Source organism: Myotis nattereri, assembly GCF_964212035.1.
Source record: "Myotis nattereri genome assembly, chromosome: 7".
In the NCBI taxonomy this organism is placed as follows: Eukaryota; Metazoa; Chordata; class Mammalia; order Chiroptera; family Vespertilionidae; genus Myotis; species Myotis nattereri.
The window spans coordinates 68,587,461-68,605,992 of record NC_138082.1 but is presented as its reverse complement, the minus strand read 5'-3'; the positions used below and the strand labels follow the sequence as shown (position 1 = coordinate 68,605,992).

General features: G+C 42.2%; 1 protein-coding gene across 2 annotated transcripts in view; it reads right to left on the bottom strand.

The window, feature by feature from the left end:
* Positions 1-18,532, bottom strand: part of GTDC1 (glycosyltransferase like domain containing 1) — a 361,495-nt gene that overhangs the window by 58,889 nt on the left and 284,074 nt on the right. Inside the window, exon 6 of one of the 2 annotated variants that reach the window (XM_081095910.1) lies at positions 4,250-4,573. The exons of the other annotated variant lie outside the window; for it this stretch is intronic. Coding sequence (XP_080952036.1) covers positions 4,250-4,573 — 324 coding nt within the window. The remainder of the gene's footprint in view (positions 1-4,249; positions 4,574-18,532) is intronic. 2 annotated transcript variants of the gene reach the window in all.

Genomic DNA, 18,532 nt, shown 5'->3' with positions numbered 1-18,532 from the left:
AAAAGGCATTGCCAATTGGATCTATTTTTTTTTTTTACAGGTCTTTCTTTATAAGTCATTTCTATTAGCCGTGCCTTGCTATGGATGTTTATAACAAAACATTAAAGACGGGGTAGAACGGGGAAAACAAATTACTCTGCAGAGAACCCAGCCACTCTGCTAAAATACTGTCAGTTATTTATCTACTGTCAGCAGAGGTTGCACACTATAATCCTTGACAAGCTCAGATTCAGAAAGAATGAAGAGAGGGGCAAGCATTGCATTTAAGGGCCTGTTCTCATGCGCAGACATTTTAACACAGATTTAAAGCCAGAATGTATCTTCCAGAAAATGTCACTTTTGATTTTGATACATACTCTAGCAAGCAGGCTCTACATTTGGTTGACTTAGTACGAGATATGTTAGAGGCTAACGCTATATTTTAGACCATTCATGATCCCCATGTGGAACTAACACAATGAGGTCAGCATCACTTCATTTTTAGAGTTGGCTACTGCGACTGCATGAGTTCATGGGCATATTTTTTATGAGAAGGAGGGCTTTATTTTTGTTTTGTTAGGCAAGGTAATGAATGACAGGCTCGAAGAATCCTCTCTAGTGTCCATTTCTCCTTTGTGTTTACAGGGGAAACAATCATTACTGCATCTTCTTGTTCTGAAATACTTTCTCTCTGAAAATATACATGGCCAAGGCAGAAATGCAACAGACAGAAGAACTTCCGGCTGCCAATTTTAAAGAAAACCCACCTTCAAGCAGGTAGCTTAACTAGCTCAGCATACGGACAAAAAACATGTGCAACGCAAGGTTATGGGGGAGGCTCCAACTCAGAAGGCAGGATAACGAATACACGCCGGTCGTTTCTAGTAGAAAACCACGGTTTTGTTTTGTTTTTATCATACAGTTCTTATTGACTGGTCAATTAGATGATCCCTACCCATGCGATCAGAGGTCTAAATAAATGTGTGCTTGTAACTGGGGATGTTTGACGAACGCTGAACCAGAATCTTAATTTTCTAATTCATATTCACCAATTAAAAATAAACTGTATTTTTATGAGCGAATTTACATAAATCAGATGATAAAGCACCTACCACTAAAGGGTAGGAGTTCAGCTCACAACATTTGCATACATCCTCCTAAAGAAAACGTAGGCGTCTGAGATTTCCATGGAAGAGTCTTGCTGCGCGGGAACTCTAATGGGCTTAGAACAGTAAATTTTGAAGAAACTGATTGCTATCCCTGTAGCTAGTAAATGTCTGCCTAGACCCAGTGGCATTTGAAAAAAGTGTTTTATCATAAAATTATCCCAGCAGAGTCCATTCTGCGAGATAACATCATCATCATCATCATCAGTACTCCATGCAGGACCCAACCGCTCTGGCACAATATTGCCAGTCATTTATCTGTTGTCAGCACAGGTTACACACTGTAATCCTTGACTGCCTCGGAATTAGAATGTCTTTGATGTCCCCACAAGAGTTTTTTGCCCGAAGGCTTTACCAATGCTCGGCGGCTCAGTGTTTATTCCTCGTAATCTTCCTCTCATCTCCAGGCTAGCAGTGACAGATGGTTATGGGCACACAATAGTATTAAGAGTTTGATATTTTTTTTTTTTATGCTGTGCTCTCTGTACAACAAATAGCTATCAGACGCGGGCCAGAGAGCTGACATGGCTCGCTTAGGTAATGGCAAACAAACAGCCGGGGCTGATGCGTTCTGTCATTTCCCCTCCTAACCCTGCTTGTTTTCATTGTAGACTCTCAAAGGTAAACTATATTAACCTTATAGACTGTTATTAAAAAGATATATCTATATGAGCATAAAGTGCCTTTCTTTCCTCTTTTTCTTACTCTTTTGATTATGAAAGTAATACTGCTGACATATTGAACAAATATCGAATGTCAACATAAATTTTTAGTGTGTGATAATATCCCCCTTCATATAGCTGTGTGTCAGGCGGGAACCCGCGGATGATGCATAGCAGTAAATAACCCAAACAAAATTAGTTCTCTTGTCAGCTTCTACCTTGTATGTCCCCAGGCATCAGTAAAATTGACTGCACGCTAGATTTTCAAAATTAGCCCTAATGTTAGCTATGTGTCTGGCAACCTCCAAGTTTCCAATGTTCTACTATATTACCCGTAAGGATGAATGTGTTACTTTTATATTTTGGCATTTACTCTTGCTGATGCGGCTTTTTCCCCCTCTTCTCCAAATTAAAAATAATTTAGCTTTAACAATAAGAATGTGCACAAACATAATGCTGCATCTCTTTAAGCAACTAACTTTAGGCAATTAAATTAAATTAAAGCAAAAATATACAAAGGAAGAGAGGGAATTATTCAATTTAATATTGTTAATGTTATTAACATAGCTCTGTCTTATTTTGTGCAACGTATTAGATAACGCGTTTCTCACCCAGGGTGCTGCCTTGCAATAGGAGACTACAGATGATGTAATTTAGCATTTTTATGCTAACCTGGAACTAAACTTTGTAGAACTGATTTCCTTGCAATAAATATTATTTCAGAGACAAAGGTTAGCTGAACAAATGGAAAAGCTTTTCAAAAGGGAGTGAATGATGACATCTATTTTACCTCGAAATAGGTTGATCTAATCCAGATCCACTGCATTAAAAACAAACAAACAAAAAACAGAAAGGGATCCTGAACATTGCCACATTCTAAGTAAAACATGATTTAAAAATGATGCTCCCTCAGTAAGGCTACGCTGGAAATGTGAAGCTGAATAGACAAATCCAAAAACAGAGTCCACGTCGACTTTCAATCTCTAAATTTTATGTTCATACATTTAGCGTCAAAGATGAAAATCCCTTTAGGTACCAGATGCTGCAGATCAACCGGAAGGCTTCCGGGGTTTAATGTGTACTAGGTGAATCCGCGGCAAAGGCGCTTTGCCCGGCGGGTGTGTGCGCTTATCCTTCACCTGTAAGCAGTTGCTCTCAGACCATCGGACCTGATGGCCGGCCCAGCATCTCTGCAATAAAGAGCCGGTTCTCTGCGGGGGGAGTGAACCCGAATCAGGCCACATGCAGATTAAACTACGGGGAGGAATGAAAACTAGATTAACATGTTCATGCCTAAGACCAGAAGATTATCAGGACACTTTACCTCTTTAAATCCCAATTTATAGGAGCCAGGGTTAAGTTCCGGAGTTTACATGTGGTGCGATTATCTGTTCCAGTTTACTTTCCTCCTCCGTATGGAAAAGACTCTCCCAGGAAGTACTGCGCTTAGCACAACACAGAGGTCCTTGGGGGCCGGGAAATGGTTTCAAATGTGCTGGTACACAACACACGGGAAATAGGCACCCAGCTGAAACTGGTCAAATTAGTAAATATTGGAAATTGTTTTGTTCTCATGGTAATTCTGCTTTAGCAATGTATACAAATGAAAATTTTGTGATAAACAGTATATATATTACTTATAACATATATTACATATATATAATCCTGTTGTTATACTTTGAAACTTTTTTCTTTTTTTGGTTAATCCTCACTCGAGGATATTTTTCCATTGATTTTTAGAAAGTGGAAGGGAGGGGAGAGACAGAAAGAGAAAAATATCGATGTGAGAGAGAGACATCCCACAGGGCAGGGGATTGAGCTTGCAACTGAGGTACATGACCTTGACCAGAACTGGCCCTTGACCAGAATCGAACCTTGACTAGAATTGAGCCTGGGACCCTTCAGTCTACAGGCCGAAGCTCTATCCAGCGATTCTCAACCTGTGGGTCACAACCACCGGAAAACACATATAGCATATCAGATATTTACATTACGATTCATAACACTAGCAAAATTACAGCTATGAAGTAGCAACGGAAATAATTTTATGGTTGGGGGTCACCACAACATGAGGAACTGTATTAAAGGGTGGAGGCATTAGGAAGGTTATAAGTTATCCACTGAGCCAAACTGGCTAGGGCTACTTTGAAACTTCTTGAACAAGATTTGCTTTCTTAGAAGTGCCTAGCTACCATTGTTAGTTGAGCAAATTATCTGTAAGTGAGTAATTATCTGTAATTCAAAAACTGAAATTTGATCGAAGCACACAACTATTTATATAGTCATTGTGTAGTGTCACCTGGGCACCCACTGGTGGTACTGGACACTAAAATGATATTTTCCTCCAGCTCCAGCAACAACAACTTACTCAGTCAATCACCAGAACATATCTTGTATGACCAGTTCTATAACTCTTACTAAATGGGTGTGTCATAAACTTACCACCTGTGAGGCCAGACAATGTGCAATGGTCTTTGTTGATCATCAACCCCACTCAAAATGTCATACGGATTTTGTTGATTTTCCCCAGGATGAGAGCTGGAATTATCACACGTTTTCAAGTATGGCTCCCGCGTCAATGAGCTCCCCAGGCTCTCTTGTTGTGCCGCATCACAACGTCCAGACTCTGGCTCAACATGATCCAACACATTCTCGCAACTTCCCTGCTCCTGCCTGGAAGGAAGGGCCGTGGATGGAGCGGCACCGCCGTTTCCTTTAAGGTTGAGCATCTTCTGTAAGTGGGCTGCTTTATGCTTGGGCACGAATCTGTTATGAAAAGGAAACGCCAGAGTCTTTCAGCGAAGATACTATTTAAAATGTACCCTTGACCTTCCTGTAAGGACGTGATGATGATGTCTAAAACTGAGAAAAAAAATAAAGACATAACAAAAATTCCAGAAAAAGAGCAAAAAGCAGCAGCCATCAAGAGAAAGTTCAAAAGTTTGAAACTGGACCCGATTGTCTTTGAACCGTTTCCAAAGAATGTCAGTGGCTATAAAACTTGCAGTGCACACACAGAAAGGGAAGCAGAGCAAAGGTTTCCAGTCCTCACTCACATTCTGGCGCTCACTCCATGTTCCAGTCGCCACCTGCCGCGGGCTCACTTTCAATCTCAGTTCGTTCTCTTATCAAAATGCTTGGCACTTCCTGGGTTAACACCAGGCATTTCTGCGCACATGACCTTCTGTATTCCTGCGCACCTGCACCCACTTTCGTCACATCGACCCTACTAATATTTTGTGAAGTATGTGTGAGATTACCGAAGGTAGAAGCATCTACATAAAATGAAATCAAGGAGCTCATCATCGTTTGGGGAGCAACCCAGCGGTGCTTAGAAAAGACAGGGTGGGAGACAGGTGTGAACCAGCAGTTAACCTGGGGCGGGGGGACACAGTATGCAAAGAACAGACACAAGCTTTTCAACCCGGGAACTAGAGATCAGTTCTGACTTAGGACTGAGTAGAGCCTGAGTCTTAGTGGAGGATTTAGAGAGGCAGAGAGGTGGGGTTCTGGATTGAGGAACAGCACGACCAGAAGGAAGGGGTGTGAAAGAACATGAACCCCACAGGGAATGATATGCAGCCCAAAGAGGCTTGGCCAGGCCTTGGGGTCCAAGGTCTAGAGGGGCGACTGGGCCAGATACAAGGGCTTTCTGAGTCCCTGGCCCATCCAGAGACTCGCCCCCTCCCCTGAATTGCTGAATGAGTGAAGAAATGGAGAGTACATACGTTTAAGAGGTAGGTGAGGATTAGGAACCAGGAAAGGGGAGCAATAGGAGTAACGGGAAGAGTAGGAAGTAAATCTGAGATGTAATATCTCACAATTGAAGTGAATTAAGAGCCCAAAAGAATGTGTAAAAAGGGCGTAAAACATTACAGAGGTGCCATAGCACCAGAAACTAGGAGTTTTGGGCCTTGATACATAGAGGATCAGTGCCTACTCCAAGGGCAGTTCCGCTGGAGGGAGCAGGAAGAAGCCGGACTGAAGGTTAGGGTATGTGCACACGAGCGGGCGGGCACAGAAAGGGAGGGCAAGAGGACAGCGAGGAAGGCAAGGCGAGTTCCTCTTAATAGGGCACGTGTGCACAGGGTAGTACTGGGGCTCCCTTTCAGACACCTGCTAGGGACGGGAGCAGGATGAAAAAGGGTTTCAGGTGGGAGGTGTGGCATCTAAGGTGTGACACCAAAGCATTAGGAGAGGTCATCTTTCAAGAGAGGTGGGCAGAGGTGGAGATGGAGTTTAAGAAGTGAGCTGAGCCTGGCTGGTGTGGCTCAGTGGTTGAGCATCAACCCATGAACCAAGAGGTCACTGGTTCAATTCTTAGTCAGGGCACATGTCCAGGTTGTGGGCTTGACCTACTGAGTAGTCAATCAATGTTTCTCTCGCATCAGTATTTTTATCTCTCTATCCCTCTCCCTTGCTCTCTCTCTCTCTCTCTCTAAAAAAAAAATCAGTAAAGACATATGTTTTAAAAAAAGAAAGCTGAGAGATCAGAACCTTCTCTTTGGAGAGGAGTGGAAGGGAAGAGGGCATCCACTAGTTCTCAAAGTGGTGCCCGATGAGCAACATTAAGGAGCGGTGGTGGTGGTGGGGCGGGGGTGGGGGCTGAGTGCTGTCTGGCTGTCATGTGCTGTGTATATTCCAGAATCAAAAAGCTTACTTGGGGGAGAGGGCCTTCTGTGCTTGTTTCACAGAAGCCTTTTGAGACCTGAATATATAAGGAGCCCCTTCCACCAAGACATAAGTAGACACAGAATGGCGCTAACCCTCTTGGTATGCCCTAATAAAGTAAATTAATTCTTGATTTACAATGGAAAGAAACTTGGGCATATGCGGATTACAATTTCAGACCTCACAAGTCCAAAATATGTAAGGGAACTAACCAACTTTCTTCTGATACAAATTCAAAATACTGAGGAAATGCTAAAGAATTAAAAATCAATTGTTCATTGATCAACACAAAAATTTAAAAAAGAGTAGAACAATATCTTCAACTTCTCCTAAACAAGTGGAACAAACAATAAGAGAAGGAACATCTGTACACATCAGCAAAACAACAATAAAGCAAGTGAGGGGACCTGCTTCTTTCAGTCAGATAAGGAATGCCAGGGTAGCTTACAAAAGATTTTAATAGAATTACAAGCTCAGCGCATGAAGAAGTCACAATTTAGAAAAAAAAATTGATAAGCATTAAAACAACATATCTTCCTTTTAGAAAACAGTATCATGACCCAGCTCACTCATAAAATCCATTTACAGGGTCCAGCATGTAAGCAAAATTGCCAACTAAAAGAGACCGGAGGTTGGCTAAAGGGTGGTAAACAATGGGAATTGGTAACTGACAGGGAATTTAGCTGTGGGCAAGGTGCTAGGCCTGCTTTTAGTCAACACGTTTCCTAAACATTCTCAAGGATGAACAGAAACCCATGCTCACACAGGCTGTGATGACTGACTTGATAGATGGTGGTGAATGAGGGCCCAGAACAATGCTGAATATAAATCTGAGCAGTAACACAAAACTCCACTTCCCCGTGTGATGAAATTGCCAAAATAAAAGTCAACCTGAATGCAAACAGAGCACATGGCAAGCACCATGGTGACGGCCTGGGGCCGACAGGGCGAGCCTGTGCTGATCAGACCAGGAAACTGATACGCTGCTTAGTTACAGATCACAGTGAACAGGGAGGGAACACACCACGTCTGAGGGGACAGAATGCTGTGCGGATGCGGGTTTCATCTGGGCCACCTGATAACTGTATATATTTGAAAATTAGAGAGTTCTTCGAAGAGCAATAATAATGATTAAGGCAATGGAAGAATTGATTTATGAGGATAGATTAAAGGAGCTAAATATGAATAGCTTGGCTAAGTGACGACTAGAGGGGTACATAATAGGAGTCTCTAAGGAAAGAGAATAATTATTTAGCCTGCTACAAGGGGGTACAACTAGGAGTAATGAGATGAAATTAAGAATAGGAAAATTTAAGCTGAATTTCAAGAAAACCCCCCTGATGGTATAATTTATTAGCTCATGGAATAAATTCCCTATGGAAATGCTATAGCTAGGGAAAATAATAGGACTGGACAAAATACCAATAAATAATATAGATAATAATCCATTATTTGAAAGAAGGTGGTTACATGCTATGCGTTTCTTGTGTATAATATCTTCTCATATTTTTAATAGTCTATTTATATATAGTAATTGTTACCCAGAGGAGTATTTAGTCAATGAGCTAAATCTAAGAAGAAATATGTCCTTTAGTGAGGGGAGTTGAAATCACCTTAGTTGCCATATTTCAGCAGTAGTCAGCTGAAATAAGTTTTTACTCCTTTGTTTCAACCGAATTGATCTTGAAGTAGCTGGACAAATGTATTCATTTTCCAGAAAACAGAACACAACAAAATAAAACAACCCTCATCTACCACCCCACACAGAGTCCATTGCTTCTGGGTGCCATGAAACTCTTATTTTCATAGACGTGTTTCATATAAATTTATTGCCATAATAGAAATAAAAAAAAAAACTTTATCCCAGCTTTTCTAAACGTAGCTCTATGGTCAATTACTTCACATCAATACCCAGATCAAATAGGCATAATATTAACAAGCGGTTTGCTTCATAATAGTCACCACACTAATTAACCCATCCAGAACATTCTTAATCAGATGCTATTTGTAATGTACAGTTAAGAGGAGCTTGGCAATAAATGGTGCCAGGCTAAAAAAAAGAAAATAACACCTTCCTGAGGGCAGGGGGTCGGGGGAGAAGCTTTTCTACAAAACTGGGCAGAGTGTCTGTCCGGGTTAACCCAATGACGGGACTATGCAAACAGGCACCAGCCTGAAAACTCCTCTCTCCTGCTCTGCTCCAACTCAGATGCAGGTGCTGATGAGAAGAGGAAGAGCCCATGCAGGAGTGAGAGAGTCAGACGAACACCACAGAGCTGCCTTTTAGCGCATATGCTGTTCACTATTTAACAATCCCCCATTTTTCCTTCAAGAAATGCTACTGCCCACAGAACATCTTTGAACCTGTTTTTACTTTCAGAAATATCCTGATTACTATAATCATCACTTCTAATCTGTTATTAGCCATGGGACCCCACCCGCAACATTTTTCCAGCCAATAGTCAATCTGTGCAACAGCAGTAGTCTACCTACTGTGCAACCTCTTCTATCAAATGCCCGTCTTCCTCTCACCTCTGCCCCCTGACATGGCTCCAGAGCCATTGCCACAAAAAGATTGAGTTGGACAATCTTTAAAGACACAGCTGGAGTGAGTACTATCTCGACCTACATTTGATTGCTTCCCGAACCCCTACGTCTAAACAAACACAGCTAGAGCTGAATCTATAGGAACGGCCAAAGGCCTCATTCAGATTAGTCAAGGAAAGACTAGATTTGAGAGAAGCATTAAAAGGCTGTCATGATTGATGGCAAACACAGGGAATGTTCCAAGCATCTTAGTTATTTCTGCTGAAGTTTAGAAGCTACAGCCTGTGTAGTTGACTAACAGAGGTAGTCAAGAGGAAGGTGTTAAGACAAAGTAAGGCAATTTAGGATGTTCATATTGATTCATCTGTTGTTGAAGAGAATGTCATGGCTGAAATGTATGTCATGGTGTTATACGCTGCCTACAAATGTCTTTTTGAGAGATTTCAATAAAAAGAATACAGCGAGTTCAACCTATAGAATCTTTGAAATAATACTAACAGATAGAGTCCTCAAGACAGAGATTCTGAATAGCCTTGCTTCTCAGACCAGATTTGGAAGACAACGTAGGGGGAAAAAGATGCACAGAGGGTGTAATTGACTAAAGGTTATTCCAAACTGGAGCCAGTGAAGAAAGAGGATGGCGTTAGCAACGAGGTGAAGGAAAGCAGCCTGCATGTGGGTCAGGCACGGAGAGGAAGCTGACCAAGCTCAGCCTACAGCTCAGGCTTGGGGAGGGAGAGCAGTATGGCTTCTGCGTTGTATCCTTTAGGCAGGGGTTTTACAAGCTGTGTTTTGTACAGTGCTACTTCCACGGGGCATGTGTAGGTGTTGTGCTAGAGAAGGTTATGTGAGAAAACAAGTTTGGAAAATGCTGGGCTAAACAAAGTCAAACACGTCTTCACTGTAGAACTTCCCAGAGCACATGCTAATGCGCACTATGTTAACTCATTCATTCCTTGGCTCATTTAATAACTACCCATTGAGTATGTGTTATGTGATGGGAACATTGTGGCTGGTCCCAAACTTGACACCTAATGGAACAAGTAACCCCCCACTCCCACCCCAGCGGACTCAAGGAGGCACCTTAAGAATTAATATTCAACAAAGGATAGTCTGGGAAACATTATGAAACACTGTTTGAGACGCTGGGAGGTATGCAGCCACAGCCAGTCTGAAAAGCAGGGGAGCCAAATGAGGGGAGGCATATTTTACATTTCAGGGATGGCAGAAGGAATGGGAAAGCGCATTCACATGAGAAAATGATGAAAGCCCCAACCAAAGGCCATCCACCAAGGCCACACATCAGTAGACCAAAGGAAGTTTGAAAAAAATCAGGAGAACCTGTAAAAAAAAAATGACAGAAGACTGTATGGTTCAAGGCTAATATGGATGACAGCAGAAAAAAATATCATTCTCTTTTATCACAGCGATTTCTGTGAATTCCTGGATAGAAACCATATTGAGAATTGAAGAGAAAGGAAATGGGAATCAAAGATAAGTAACTTTTCCAAAACCAACTGGGAAGACACATCCCGGCAGTTCAGTGATCTAAGTTCTTGGGTGATTTATAACCAAAACTATTCATTGTTTCCAAACAATGTGTTGGAAATTAATTACAAAATTAACATTTTTAGAATTTAGCCACATAAGCAAATATCCAAGATAATTAAAAAATCATGCTAGCCCACATGTGTCCAATATATCACTTATATGGTAAGCAGATTTATATAAACCTATAAAGTTTGAAAGTAAAAATCTTGATCTAGTGTTCTCATGTGGACACATACACCCCCTATACCTCTTGCCACACTATCTTTACTAAATAAAGGAATCACAAGCAAAAAAACACAAAACCAAACAAAACACCCCACACACATCGTAATTAAAACTAGATGTTTGGAGATCACAACATTAAACAGGAAGATGTGTTCTTGGTGGTTGGTTGTAGGATGGCTGCTCTTCTTTCCTGGGGATGGCTAAAAGCTAATACTCCTAAAATAGAGGGCACATGTCTACGAAGGCTGTTTCAATAAGAAACTCCTGGCAGGACATTCTTTGAACAAACTCGAATCACAGATGAGTCCATCGCAATCCACAAGCACACAGCACAAAAGTGTTGGGAGAATGGCCATCCAGCACCATGTGGCTGGTCAGGCCATGCCGTTTCCACGTTCAGCATTTGGTGCCTGACCAACTTTCTTCTCCCATGGTGCAAACTTGAGAAGCCAACATTAAATAACGACATGGTCTGTGAGGGGATCCTGGGCAAGAGAGTCTTGCTTGGACTAATAAGAATCTGTTTTGTGACAAGATGGCAAAGTAGGACCCACCGAAACTTGCCGCAGTTAAAGTTAACAAGCAAATGCGATGCAGTTGCCTGAGAAATGCACGCCCAAACTAAACGCAACTTGGTGGGCAACAGGCTGCCTCCTTAGCCACATCTGACCCCAGAGGTGACATGCTCGGTGAAGACAGCATCTTCCCTGAAGGCTGCCCTCAAGGGGAGCTTCAGCCTCCTGCCTAAGGTCCAACGTTTTCTGATTTCTGTCCTTTAAATAGCTGGGATGCAGGGCTGTCATAGGAAAAGATGGTTTCTCTGAGCCTGTTCCTTTCATGAGCCTATTCTTTATTTTTACTTCCCAGCATCATTTCTAAAAATCATTTGTGGAAATCAAACACTTTCCATTGACTTAATTTATACCATTTGTTGGCTTGGCCTCTTCTGACAACAGTTATTGTGATTAGTACTATTTAACTAAGATAAGTAAGCCTCAATTCCCCATACTCTCTTGATTTCAAAGGGCTGTAGATTGTATATATTGCTAATTTAACTGCAAACTAATATGAGCAGTTTGTCTTGTGCAATTTTGTAAAATCCCTTTAAAAACCTTTAAAGTACTCCTCCCAACACAAAATTTAAGGTCCTTATAAATGTATGAGAATGAGAAAACCTACCTTGCATGTTGATAGAAATAATTTTTATCACATTCAGAGCTGTTCTTGTGAACATACGTATGCTTATTGTTCATGCGCTCCCCTCCTCCCAAAACAGAGCACTCAGAACAGCAACAAACCCTCTAGTTTATACAAGGTTTACTACAGTAATTCAACACAGTAAGCAAAGTTGTAGGCTAAACTGCAAAGCAGAAATCTTAATTTTCCTACCTCCACTTTAAGCATTCTCCACCCAATGGTGGTATGGTGGTTAATTCCCTAAGATTCTTATATTACTTTCTGATTCCCCACCCACTGCCCACCCCCACCCCCAGCAAGCATCTCCTTGCATCCTAAATTGCAACTAAGCCCTGCTGTGCATCCAGCCCTGACCATGCCCTGCTCTTCATTGCTGGTCTTGCTGGGAACTAATCTTCAGTTCCCACAATGTATCAATCACCGTCCATGCTCAATGTGTTACGCCCTTCCAAAGGGGCAATACCTAGTTCAAGGGAATTGATCACAATGGAGGAATTGCAGGTACCACAGGAAGCTTATGAGAAAGGTTATTTTGGGAGAACCGGTGGAGAGAAATCTCTGTGAAGCACCGTAAGCAAATCCACTCAAAGGAGAGGGCAGGTTGAAGAGGGGAGGGCCCAGGCTGCATCGGTACCTGGGATAGCACTGGCACCTCTTGTGTTTGGGGAGTTATTCAAATCACTCACTTTCTCTGAACTTCAGTTTCCTAAACTATAAAATGGGGTGATATCTGTTTCTGCAAATTTATTGAGAGGATTAAAAGAGAGAACATGTGTTGGAGATGACATGTAAAGTCGTCGAGTAAATCGAAGTAAACTTGCCATTCCCTTGCTCCTGCATGTGATATCCATACTTATGGAGTTCTTCCTAATGCCATAACTGGGTATTTTCAAGATGGTCAGTGCATGAGTCACTGGGTTAAGTCAGAAACAAATATTCATTCAACAAATATTTAAGCTCCTTTTATCTGCAAGAGCTTATGTCTGGATTTACAACGCTTTTAGTGAGCACATAGTAACATTTCACACTGACTTATTTTGGTCTCTTAGCCCCTCAAATTGTAAAGTATCCACATCTCCTTTAAACCAAACTGTGTTTACTGATGCCATTACTAAAATGATCTAATTTTAAAATTCAAACTTAATGCCTTGCTCAGCACTTGTTTCCTTAATAGCTCAGAAGCAAAGCTTTAAAACTTGCTACCCATTTACCTCACTTAACTTATTGATAGTAAATAAAAAAGGAAAACGTTCCCCGATGTGGATGTGAAGAAATCTCTTCCAAGGAAGAGGAAGTAGCTGTTTCACATGCACACACTCAGCAAGCTGCTTTGTAGGCATTTACCTTGTTGGCAAGTAAACGTTCTCACTACCCTGGGAATCCCAGATCTGCTGCAGCACCAACAAAGCAGTGAAGGGAACTCCAGAAATAAGCTCTAATCATGTGTTCTGTTCCTTGATATTTTGTTTGAAAGCCAGTAGTTGGAGAATTTTGAAAGCACAATGGGACAATTGGCCAGCAGTAAAGAAAGGATCACTTTCTTCTGTCCAAACAAATATAAGCATTCCCCTGTGACCGTGTTCCCAATGGGATAATGTCCTTTAGAACATGACATCATTGTACTTGCACTGGATTCCCTCAAAATTCCTATGTTGAAGCCTTAACCCCTATATCTGGAGATAGACAGGGGCTTTAGGAGGTAACCAGGGTTAAATGAGGTCATAAGGATTGGGCCCTAATCTCACAGGACTGTGACCTTATAAGAGGAGTAAGAGATCCCTCCTGTTCACTCTCCTTCCCTGTCTCCATCCCCACCACTACAGGTGAGGATGCAGCCAAAAGGTAGCCATCTGCAAGCTAGGAAGAGAACCCTACTCAGAACCAACCCACTGGCACCCTAATCTCAGACTTCCAGGCTCTAGAACTGTGAGAAAATATCCTTCTGTTGTGTAAACGACCCAGTCTTTGGTGTGACTAATGCCACAGCAGCATGAGATGACTAACACGACTGGAGACTGTTATGGAGAAAGCAGAAAGGGTCAACACTGTGTTAGGAAAACCATGGAGTAGGAGGTCCTGTATTTATGTTGACAGACACTGACAAGAGACTATTATAAAAGAAGAGAGAGCTGACTATCAAATGTGATAAGAAAATGTAGATGATAAAAAGGAGACACTATTTGAGAATTTTCTTGTGAAGCAAAATGTTACTTCTTTAAATTAAATATAAAGTTTCACAATAGATAACTGAGTTCTATAAACAGAATTTCTCTGAACATTTTGCTTGGTTGTGAATAAAGTCATTAATCTCTCTAAACCTGGGTTTTCTCATCTGTTCGATGAGAATGAGGCCATTCCTAGACTTCTCCAATTCCTAGGATTAACATATCTAATAAAATTTCCTGATTATTTTACAACTAGAGGCTCAGTTCACGAAATTCATGTATGGGTGGGGCAGGGGGGGAGTCCCCTTAGCCCAGCCTGCACCCTCTCCAATCTGGGACACCTTAGGGGATGTCTGACTGCTGGTTTAGGCCCGATCCCAGAGAAATTTCAAAAGCACTTGTTTCCTTAATAGCTCAGAAGCAAAGTTTTAAAACTTGCTACCCATTTACCTCACTTAACCTATTGATAATAAATAAAAAAGGAAAACGTTATTTTTTATTGTTGATGATAATGGTGAAGATCCTGGGGATTGGGCCTAAACCGGCAGTCAGAAATCCCTCTCACAATCTGGGGCTGCTGGCTCCTACCTGCTCACCTGTCTGCCTGCCTGATTGCCCCTAACTGCCCCCCCCCCCCACCAGCCTGATCACCCTTAACCACCTCTGCCTGCCTGCCTGATTGCCCCTACCTGACCCTCCCCTTGCTGGCCTGATCTCCTCTAACTGCCCCCCCCCCCATCCGCCTGGTCACCCCTTACTGCCCCCTGCCTCCCCCGGCTGGTCGTCCCTTACTTCCCCCTCCTGGCCTGGTCGCTCCTAACTGCCCCCCCCCCCCGCCAGCCTGGTTGACCCCAACTGCACCCCTCGCTGTCCTGGTCACCCCACACAGCCTGCTGTTTGGTCATCCCTCTGGTTGTTTCGGTCGTGACGGCCCCTGGCTTTTTATATATTAGGATTATTATTAAGGGGCTAAATGGCATATTGGGTCAAGCAGCGCTCTCAGGGTAGTGTTTGTTTTCAAATTCGGGGCCTATCACTTATTAGCTGACTTGGAGGAAAGGGGCTTTTGTCTAAGTATCAGTTACCTCACCTGGAAAATGGAGATAATACTAACGCTGCCTTGCTGCTGCTAGGAAAATGGCCAGAACTCAGTCAACACAGTTATTTTTTATTGTTGATGATAATGGTGAAGATCCTCATCTTTACGTTGCCATTGTTACTGAAGAGAGAGCTCAGCATTGTTACTGAAGAGAGAACTCATCACTCTAAACACTTTGGTCTCTGACCGCACTGGCCTTTCCATAGTTAAGCCTACGTTAAAGATGTGTTTTTCTTAACTCTTACAAATTATACTTTAGCCATCCTTATTAATTAATTAATTTGTTTATTTTTGGAGGTGTTACATACAAAGAAATTTCTCAAAACCCTGCTCCAATCCCTCTGGTGTCTGTATTCACACTGGGCCATCTTGAACTTTCAGATTAAAGGCAGGTATTTTAAAATGTTACCGTATTTTCATTTGTATACCAATCAGAGATTTGGACTCATGCTTAGAGGCACATTAATTACAAAAAGGTCCAATGTTATGAATAAAAAAAAAAATTCCTCCCTTTCTATTTTGCTTGTTTCCTGTGGTACTTTTTCTACCTTTCACTTTTCCTCGTGTTTCCTTTCACTCCTTCATTTTTTTTTTTTCTAACTGAGCGGTTCCATCCTTTCCCTTCTTAAAACTGCATAAACCAAGAAAGTAAAACCAGGAAATTTAAAACATCAGTTTCCAGGTCTCTGAAGCATGAACAGATGGGCATCAAAAATCCAGTCCTTTTATTTTCTTTTTCATTTGCCCATCCACAACCTGAATAAATCAAAATTACCAGCAAATACAACTTCGAACACAACCCTCTCTTCTTCATTCCCACATGAAATGCTACAGCACTAAGTATTGATTGACTTCAAGTTCTGATTTGATTGCTGTCTAATTTTTAAGCCACAGAAATGAGCTTTCTTCCAAACTAATGTTACAACATACAATTTTGCTAATTTTACATTTGAAACAAAGCCTTTATGTGCACCAAGTGAGTGTACAAACACTAGTGCTTCAGGTGTTTACAGTTTCCAGAGTTTCTACGTGTGGGGAAAGGAGAGTGAAAAGGTAACAGGTTGGGCTATTACTGGAATGTACTCAAGGCTTTGAAGGTCAAGAAAGGCCTGAGTTACTTGGCCAAAATCTGAGTGAAAAAGGTTCAGAGGGAAAAACACTCATTCACCATTGAAGAAACCTGCAGTGCCTACCATGTGCCAGGCAAACAGATGCCCTGATGAGACTCACAACGTGGTGGAGGCTGGATCAGGAAGAACTGGGTATCATGACTATGAAAGCCGAGGCCTGGAGAGCCTCAAGGAAGGCTCCCTAGAGAAGGTGGCCTTTCAGCTGGGACCTCAGTGTTGATTCGGAGTCATCCAGGTGTGGGGGTGACAGGTGGGCATCTGCAAAGGACCTGCAGAGAAAACATGGTCCAGGGGAAAATGTAAAATAGGGCCAGAGCCTTAAGGAGGTGTGGATAGGAGTGAAGGGGATGGGGGCTGGTAAAAAATAAGGCCTAAGAAATAACCAGGGGAGGCCTTTCTGCCCTTCATAACATAAGTAAAGGTTTGGAGCCATTTGCGGAGTTTCCAGTCAGACTGGGTGCGAATAGAACACTGACTGCGGTGTGAAGAAAGGATTGGGGGAAACGTGGTGGAGGAAGGGCCAATTTTCAATCCCCCATGCCTTCTGCCTCTCCACTACAATAATGGCGTGGGAATTTTTAATAAGGCGTGGACTTTCAAGGATGAAGATAAAAACTGAGAAAGATGATACCAGAAAAGAACTGTCAGCTGAATTTCAGGGGACAGGAAGCAGATGGACATGTTTTTGAGCAGAGAGAAGGGAGAGCGTGTCTGTAAGCACAGGTGACTTTGCCTGTGCATCTGGTTAGCCAAGAAGCAGCAGCTCATCTGCTCTAGAGAAACTCCAAAAGGCTCAGGAATTGGACACACCAGGTGCCTCTGGAGGTGCACTTGCAGAGCAGAACTGAAAACGGAACTGGTAGCAATTCTCCACCAAGTGACCTCAAACCTTCCGATAACCTCCCCAAGTCCATGCAGCCAGGCAACTACCTCCCCTCTCCGCCTATCTCCAACCTCAACGCCAGACAGGTGGCTTCTTCACGAGAGGGCTGACCTGCAGAGACCAGGCAAGGCTGAGGAGAGGTGAGGGAAACTGAGGGCACGTGAGCCCATTTGTCAGCGAGTCCTCTTGGCGCCCTTCCCCAGTTGGCTGCCAGACGGCTGGGGACTCCCCTTCAGGAGAGGAGGGGAGCCTCTCTGGAAACCAACTGGACTGCCCTAGTGACACCAAGACAAGATAATGAAGCCCTGTTTGCTCACTGTCCTACGAGAAAGGTTACTAGTCAGCAGGGCCTGTTTCTAAAGTTCTAATCATCTCACACAAAAATCATCGGAGAGCCAGGTCATCAGACATTTGAGGAAGACTTTTAACACAAAATAAATATGACAAAGCAAACAAGCATCAAAAAGGAATTTGGAAGCAACTGAGACAACAGGGAGAGTAGAAAAGTTCTTTTTAAACATCCCATAATAGCCATACTGATAAAACAAAATGTTGGGTCCATGGTGGGGAAAATAGGATACAATAAGAAAAGACATTAAAGAACCAAAAAGAGAGTGCTTGCAAAGAAAAATATCGTAACTTTAAAAAAAATCAATAGAAGTGTTGGGAGATAAAGTTGAGAAAACCTTATAGAAAGAAGAACAAAAATAGAAATACACAGAAAAAAGGAAGAGAAGAGAACAAACTTTGGTTTGTTCAACCTAAGGTTCGATAGTGACTAATAGGAATTGAAGAAAGTGAATCCTGAGAAAATCATGAGGGAGAAAAGAAAAGAAATATAAGAAAACTCTTTGTACTGAAGGAAATAAGTGCCCAGCATAAAAACAGAACAAAAATCCAATCCGACTGGCATCACTATAGAATCTGAGAACCAGTAGAAAAGAAAATGCGAAACCCTTTGGGAGAGCAACATAGGGAGTCACGTGCAAGGGATCAGAAAAGGACTGGAATCAGACTTCTCACCAGAAGTTCAAAAGTAGAAAACAATGGAACATTGCCTCAAACTTGTGAGGAACATGACTTTCAAAGAGAGCTCAAAACTCAGTCAAATATCAATGAAATGTGAGAGGGGATAATGTCGTTTTCAGACATGCAAGGTCTTAAGGAATTTTAGCTCCCATACACATATCTTGAGGTATGCACCCCACTCACATGAGAAAGTAATACAAAAAGAGAAGGACATGGAATTCAGGAAAG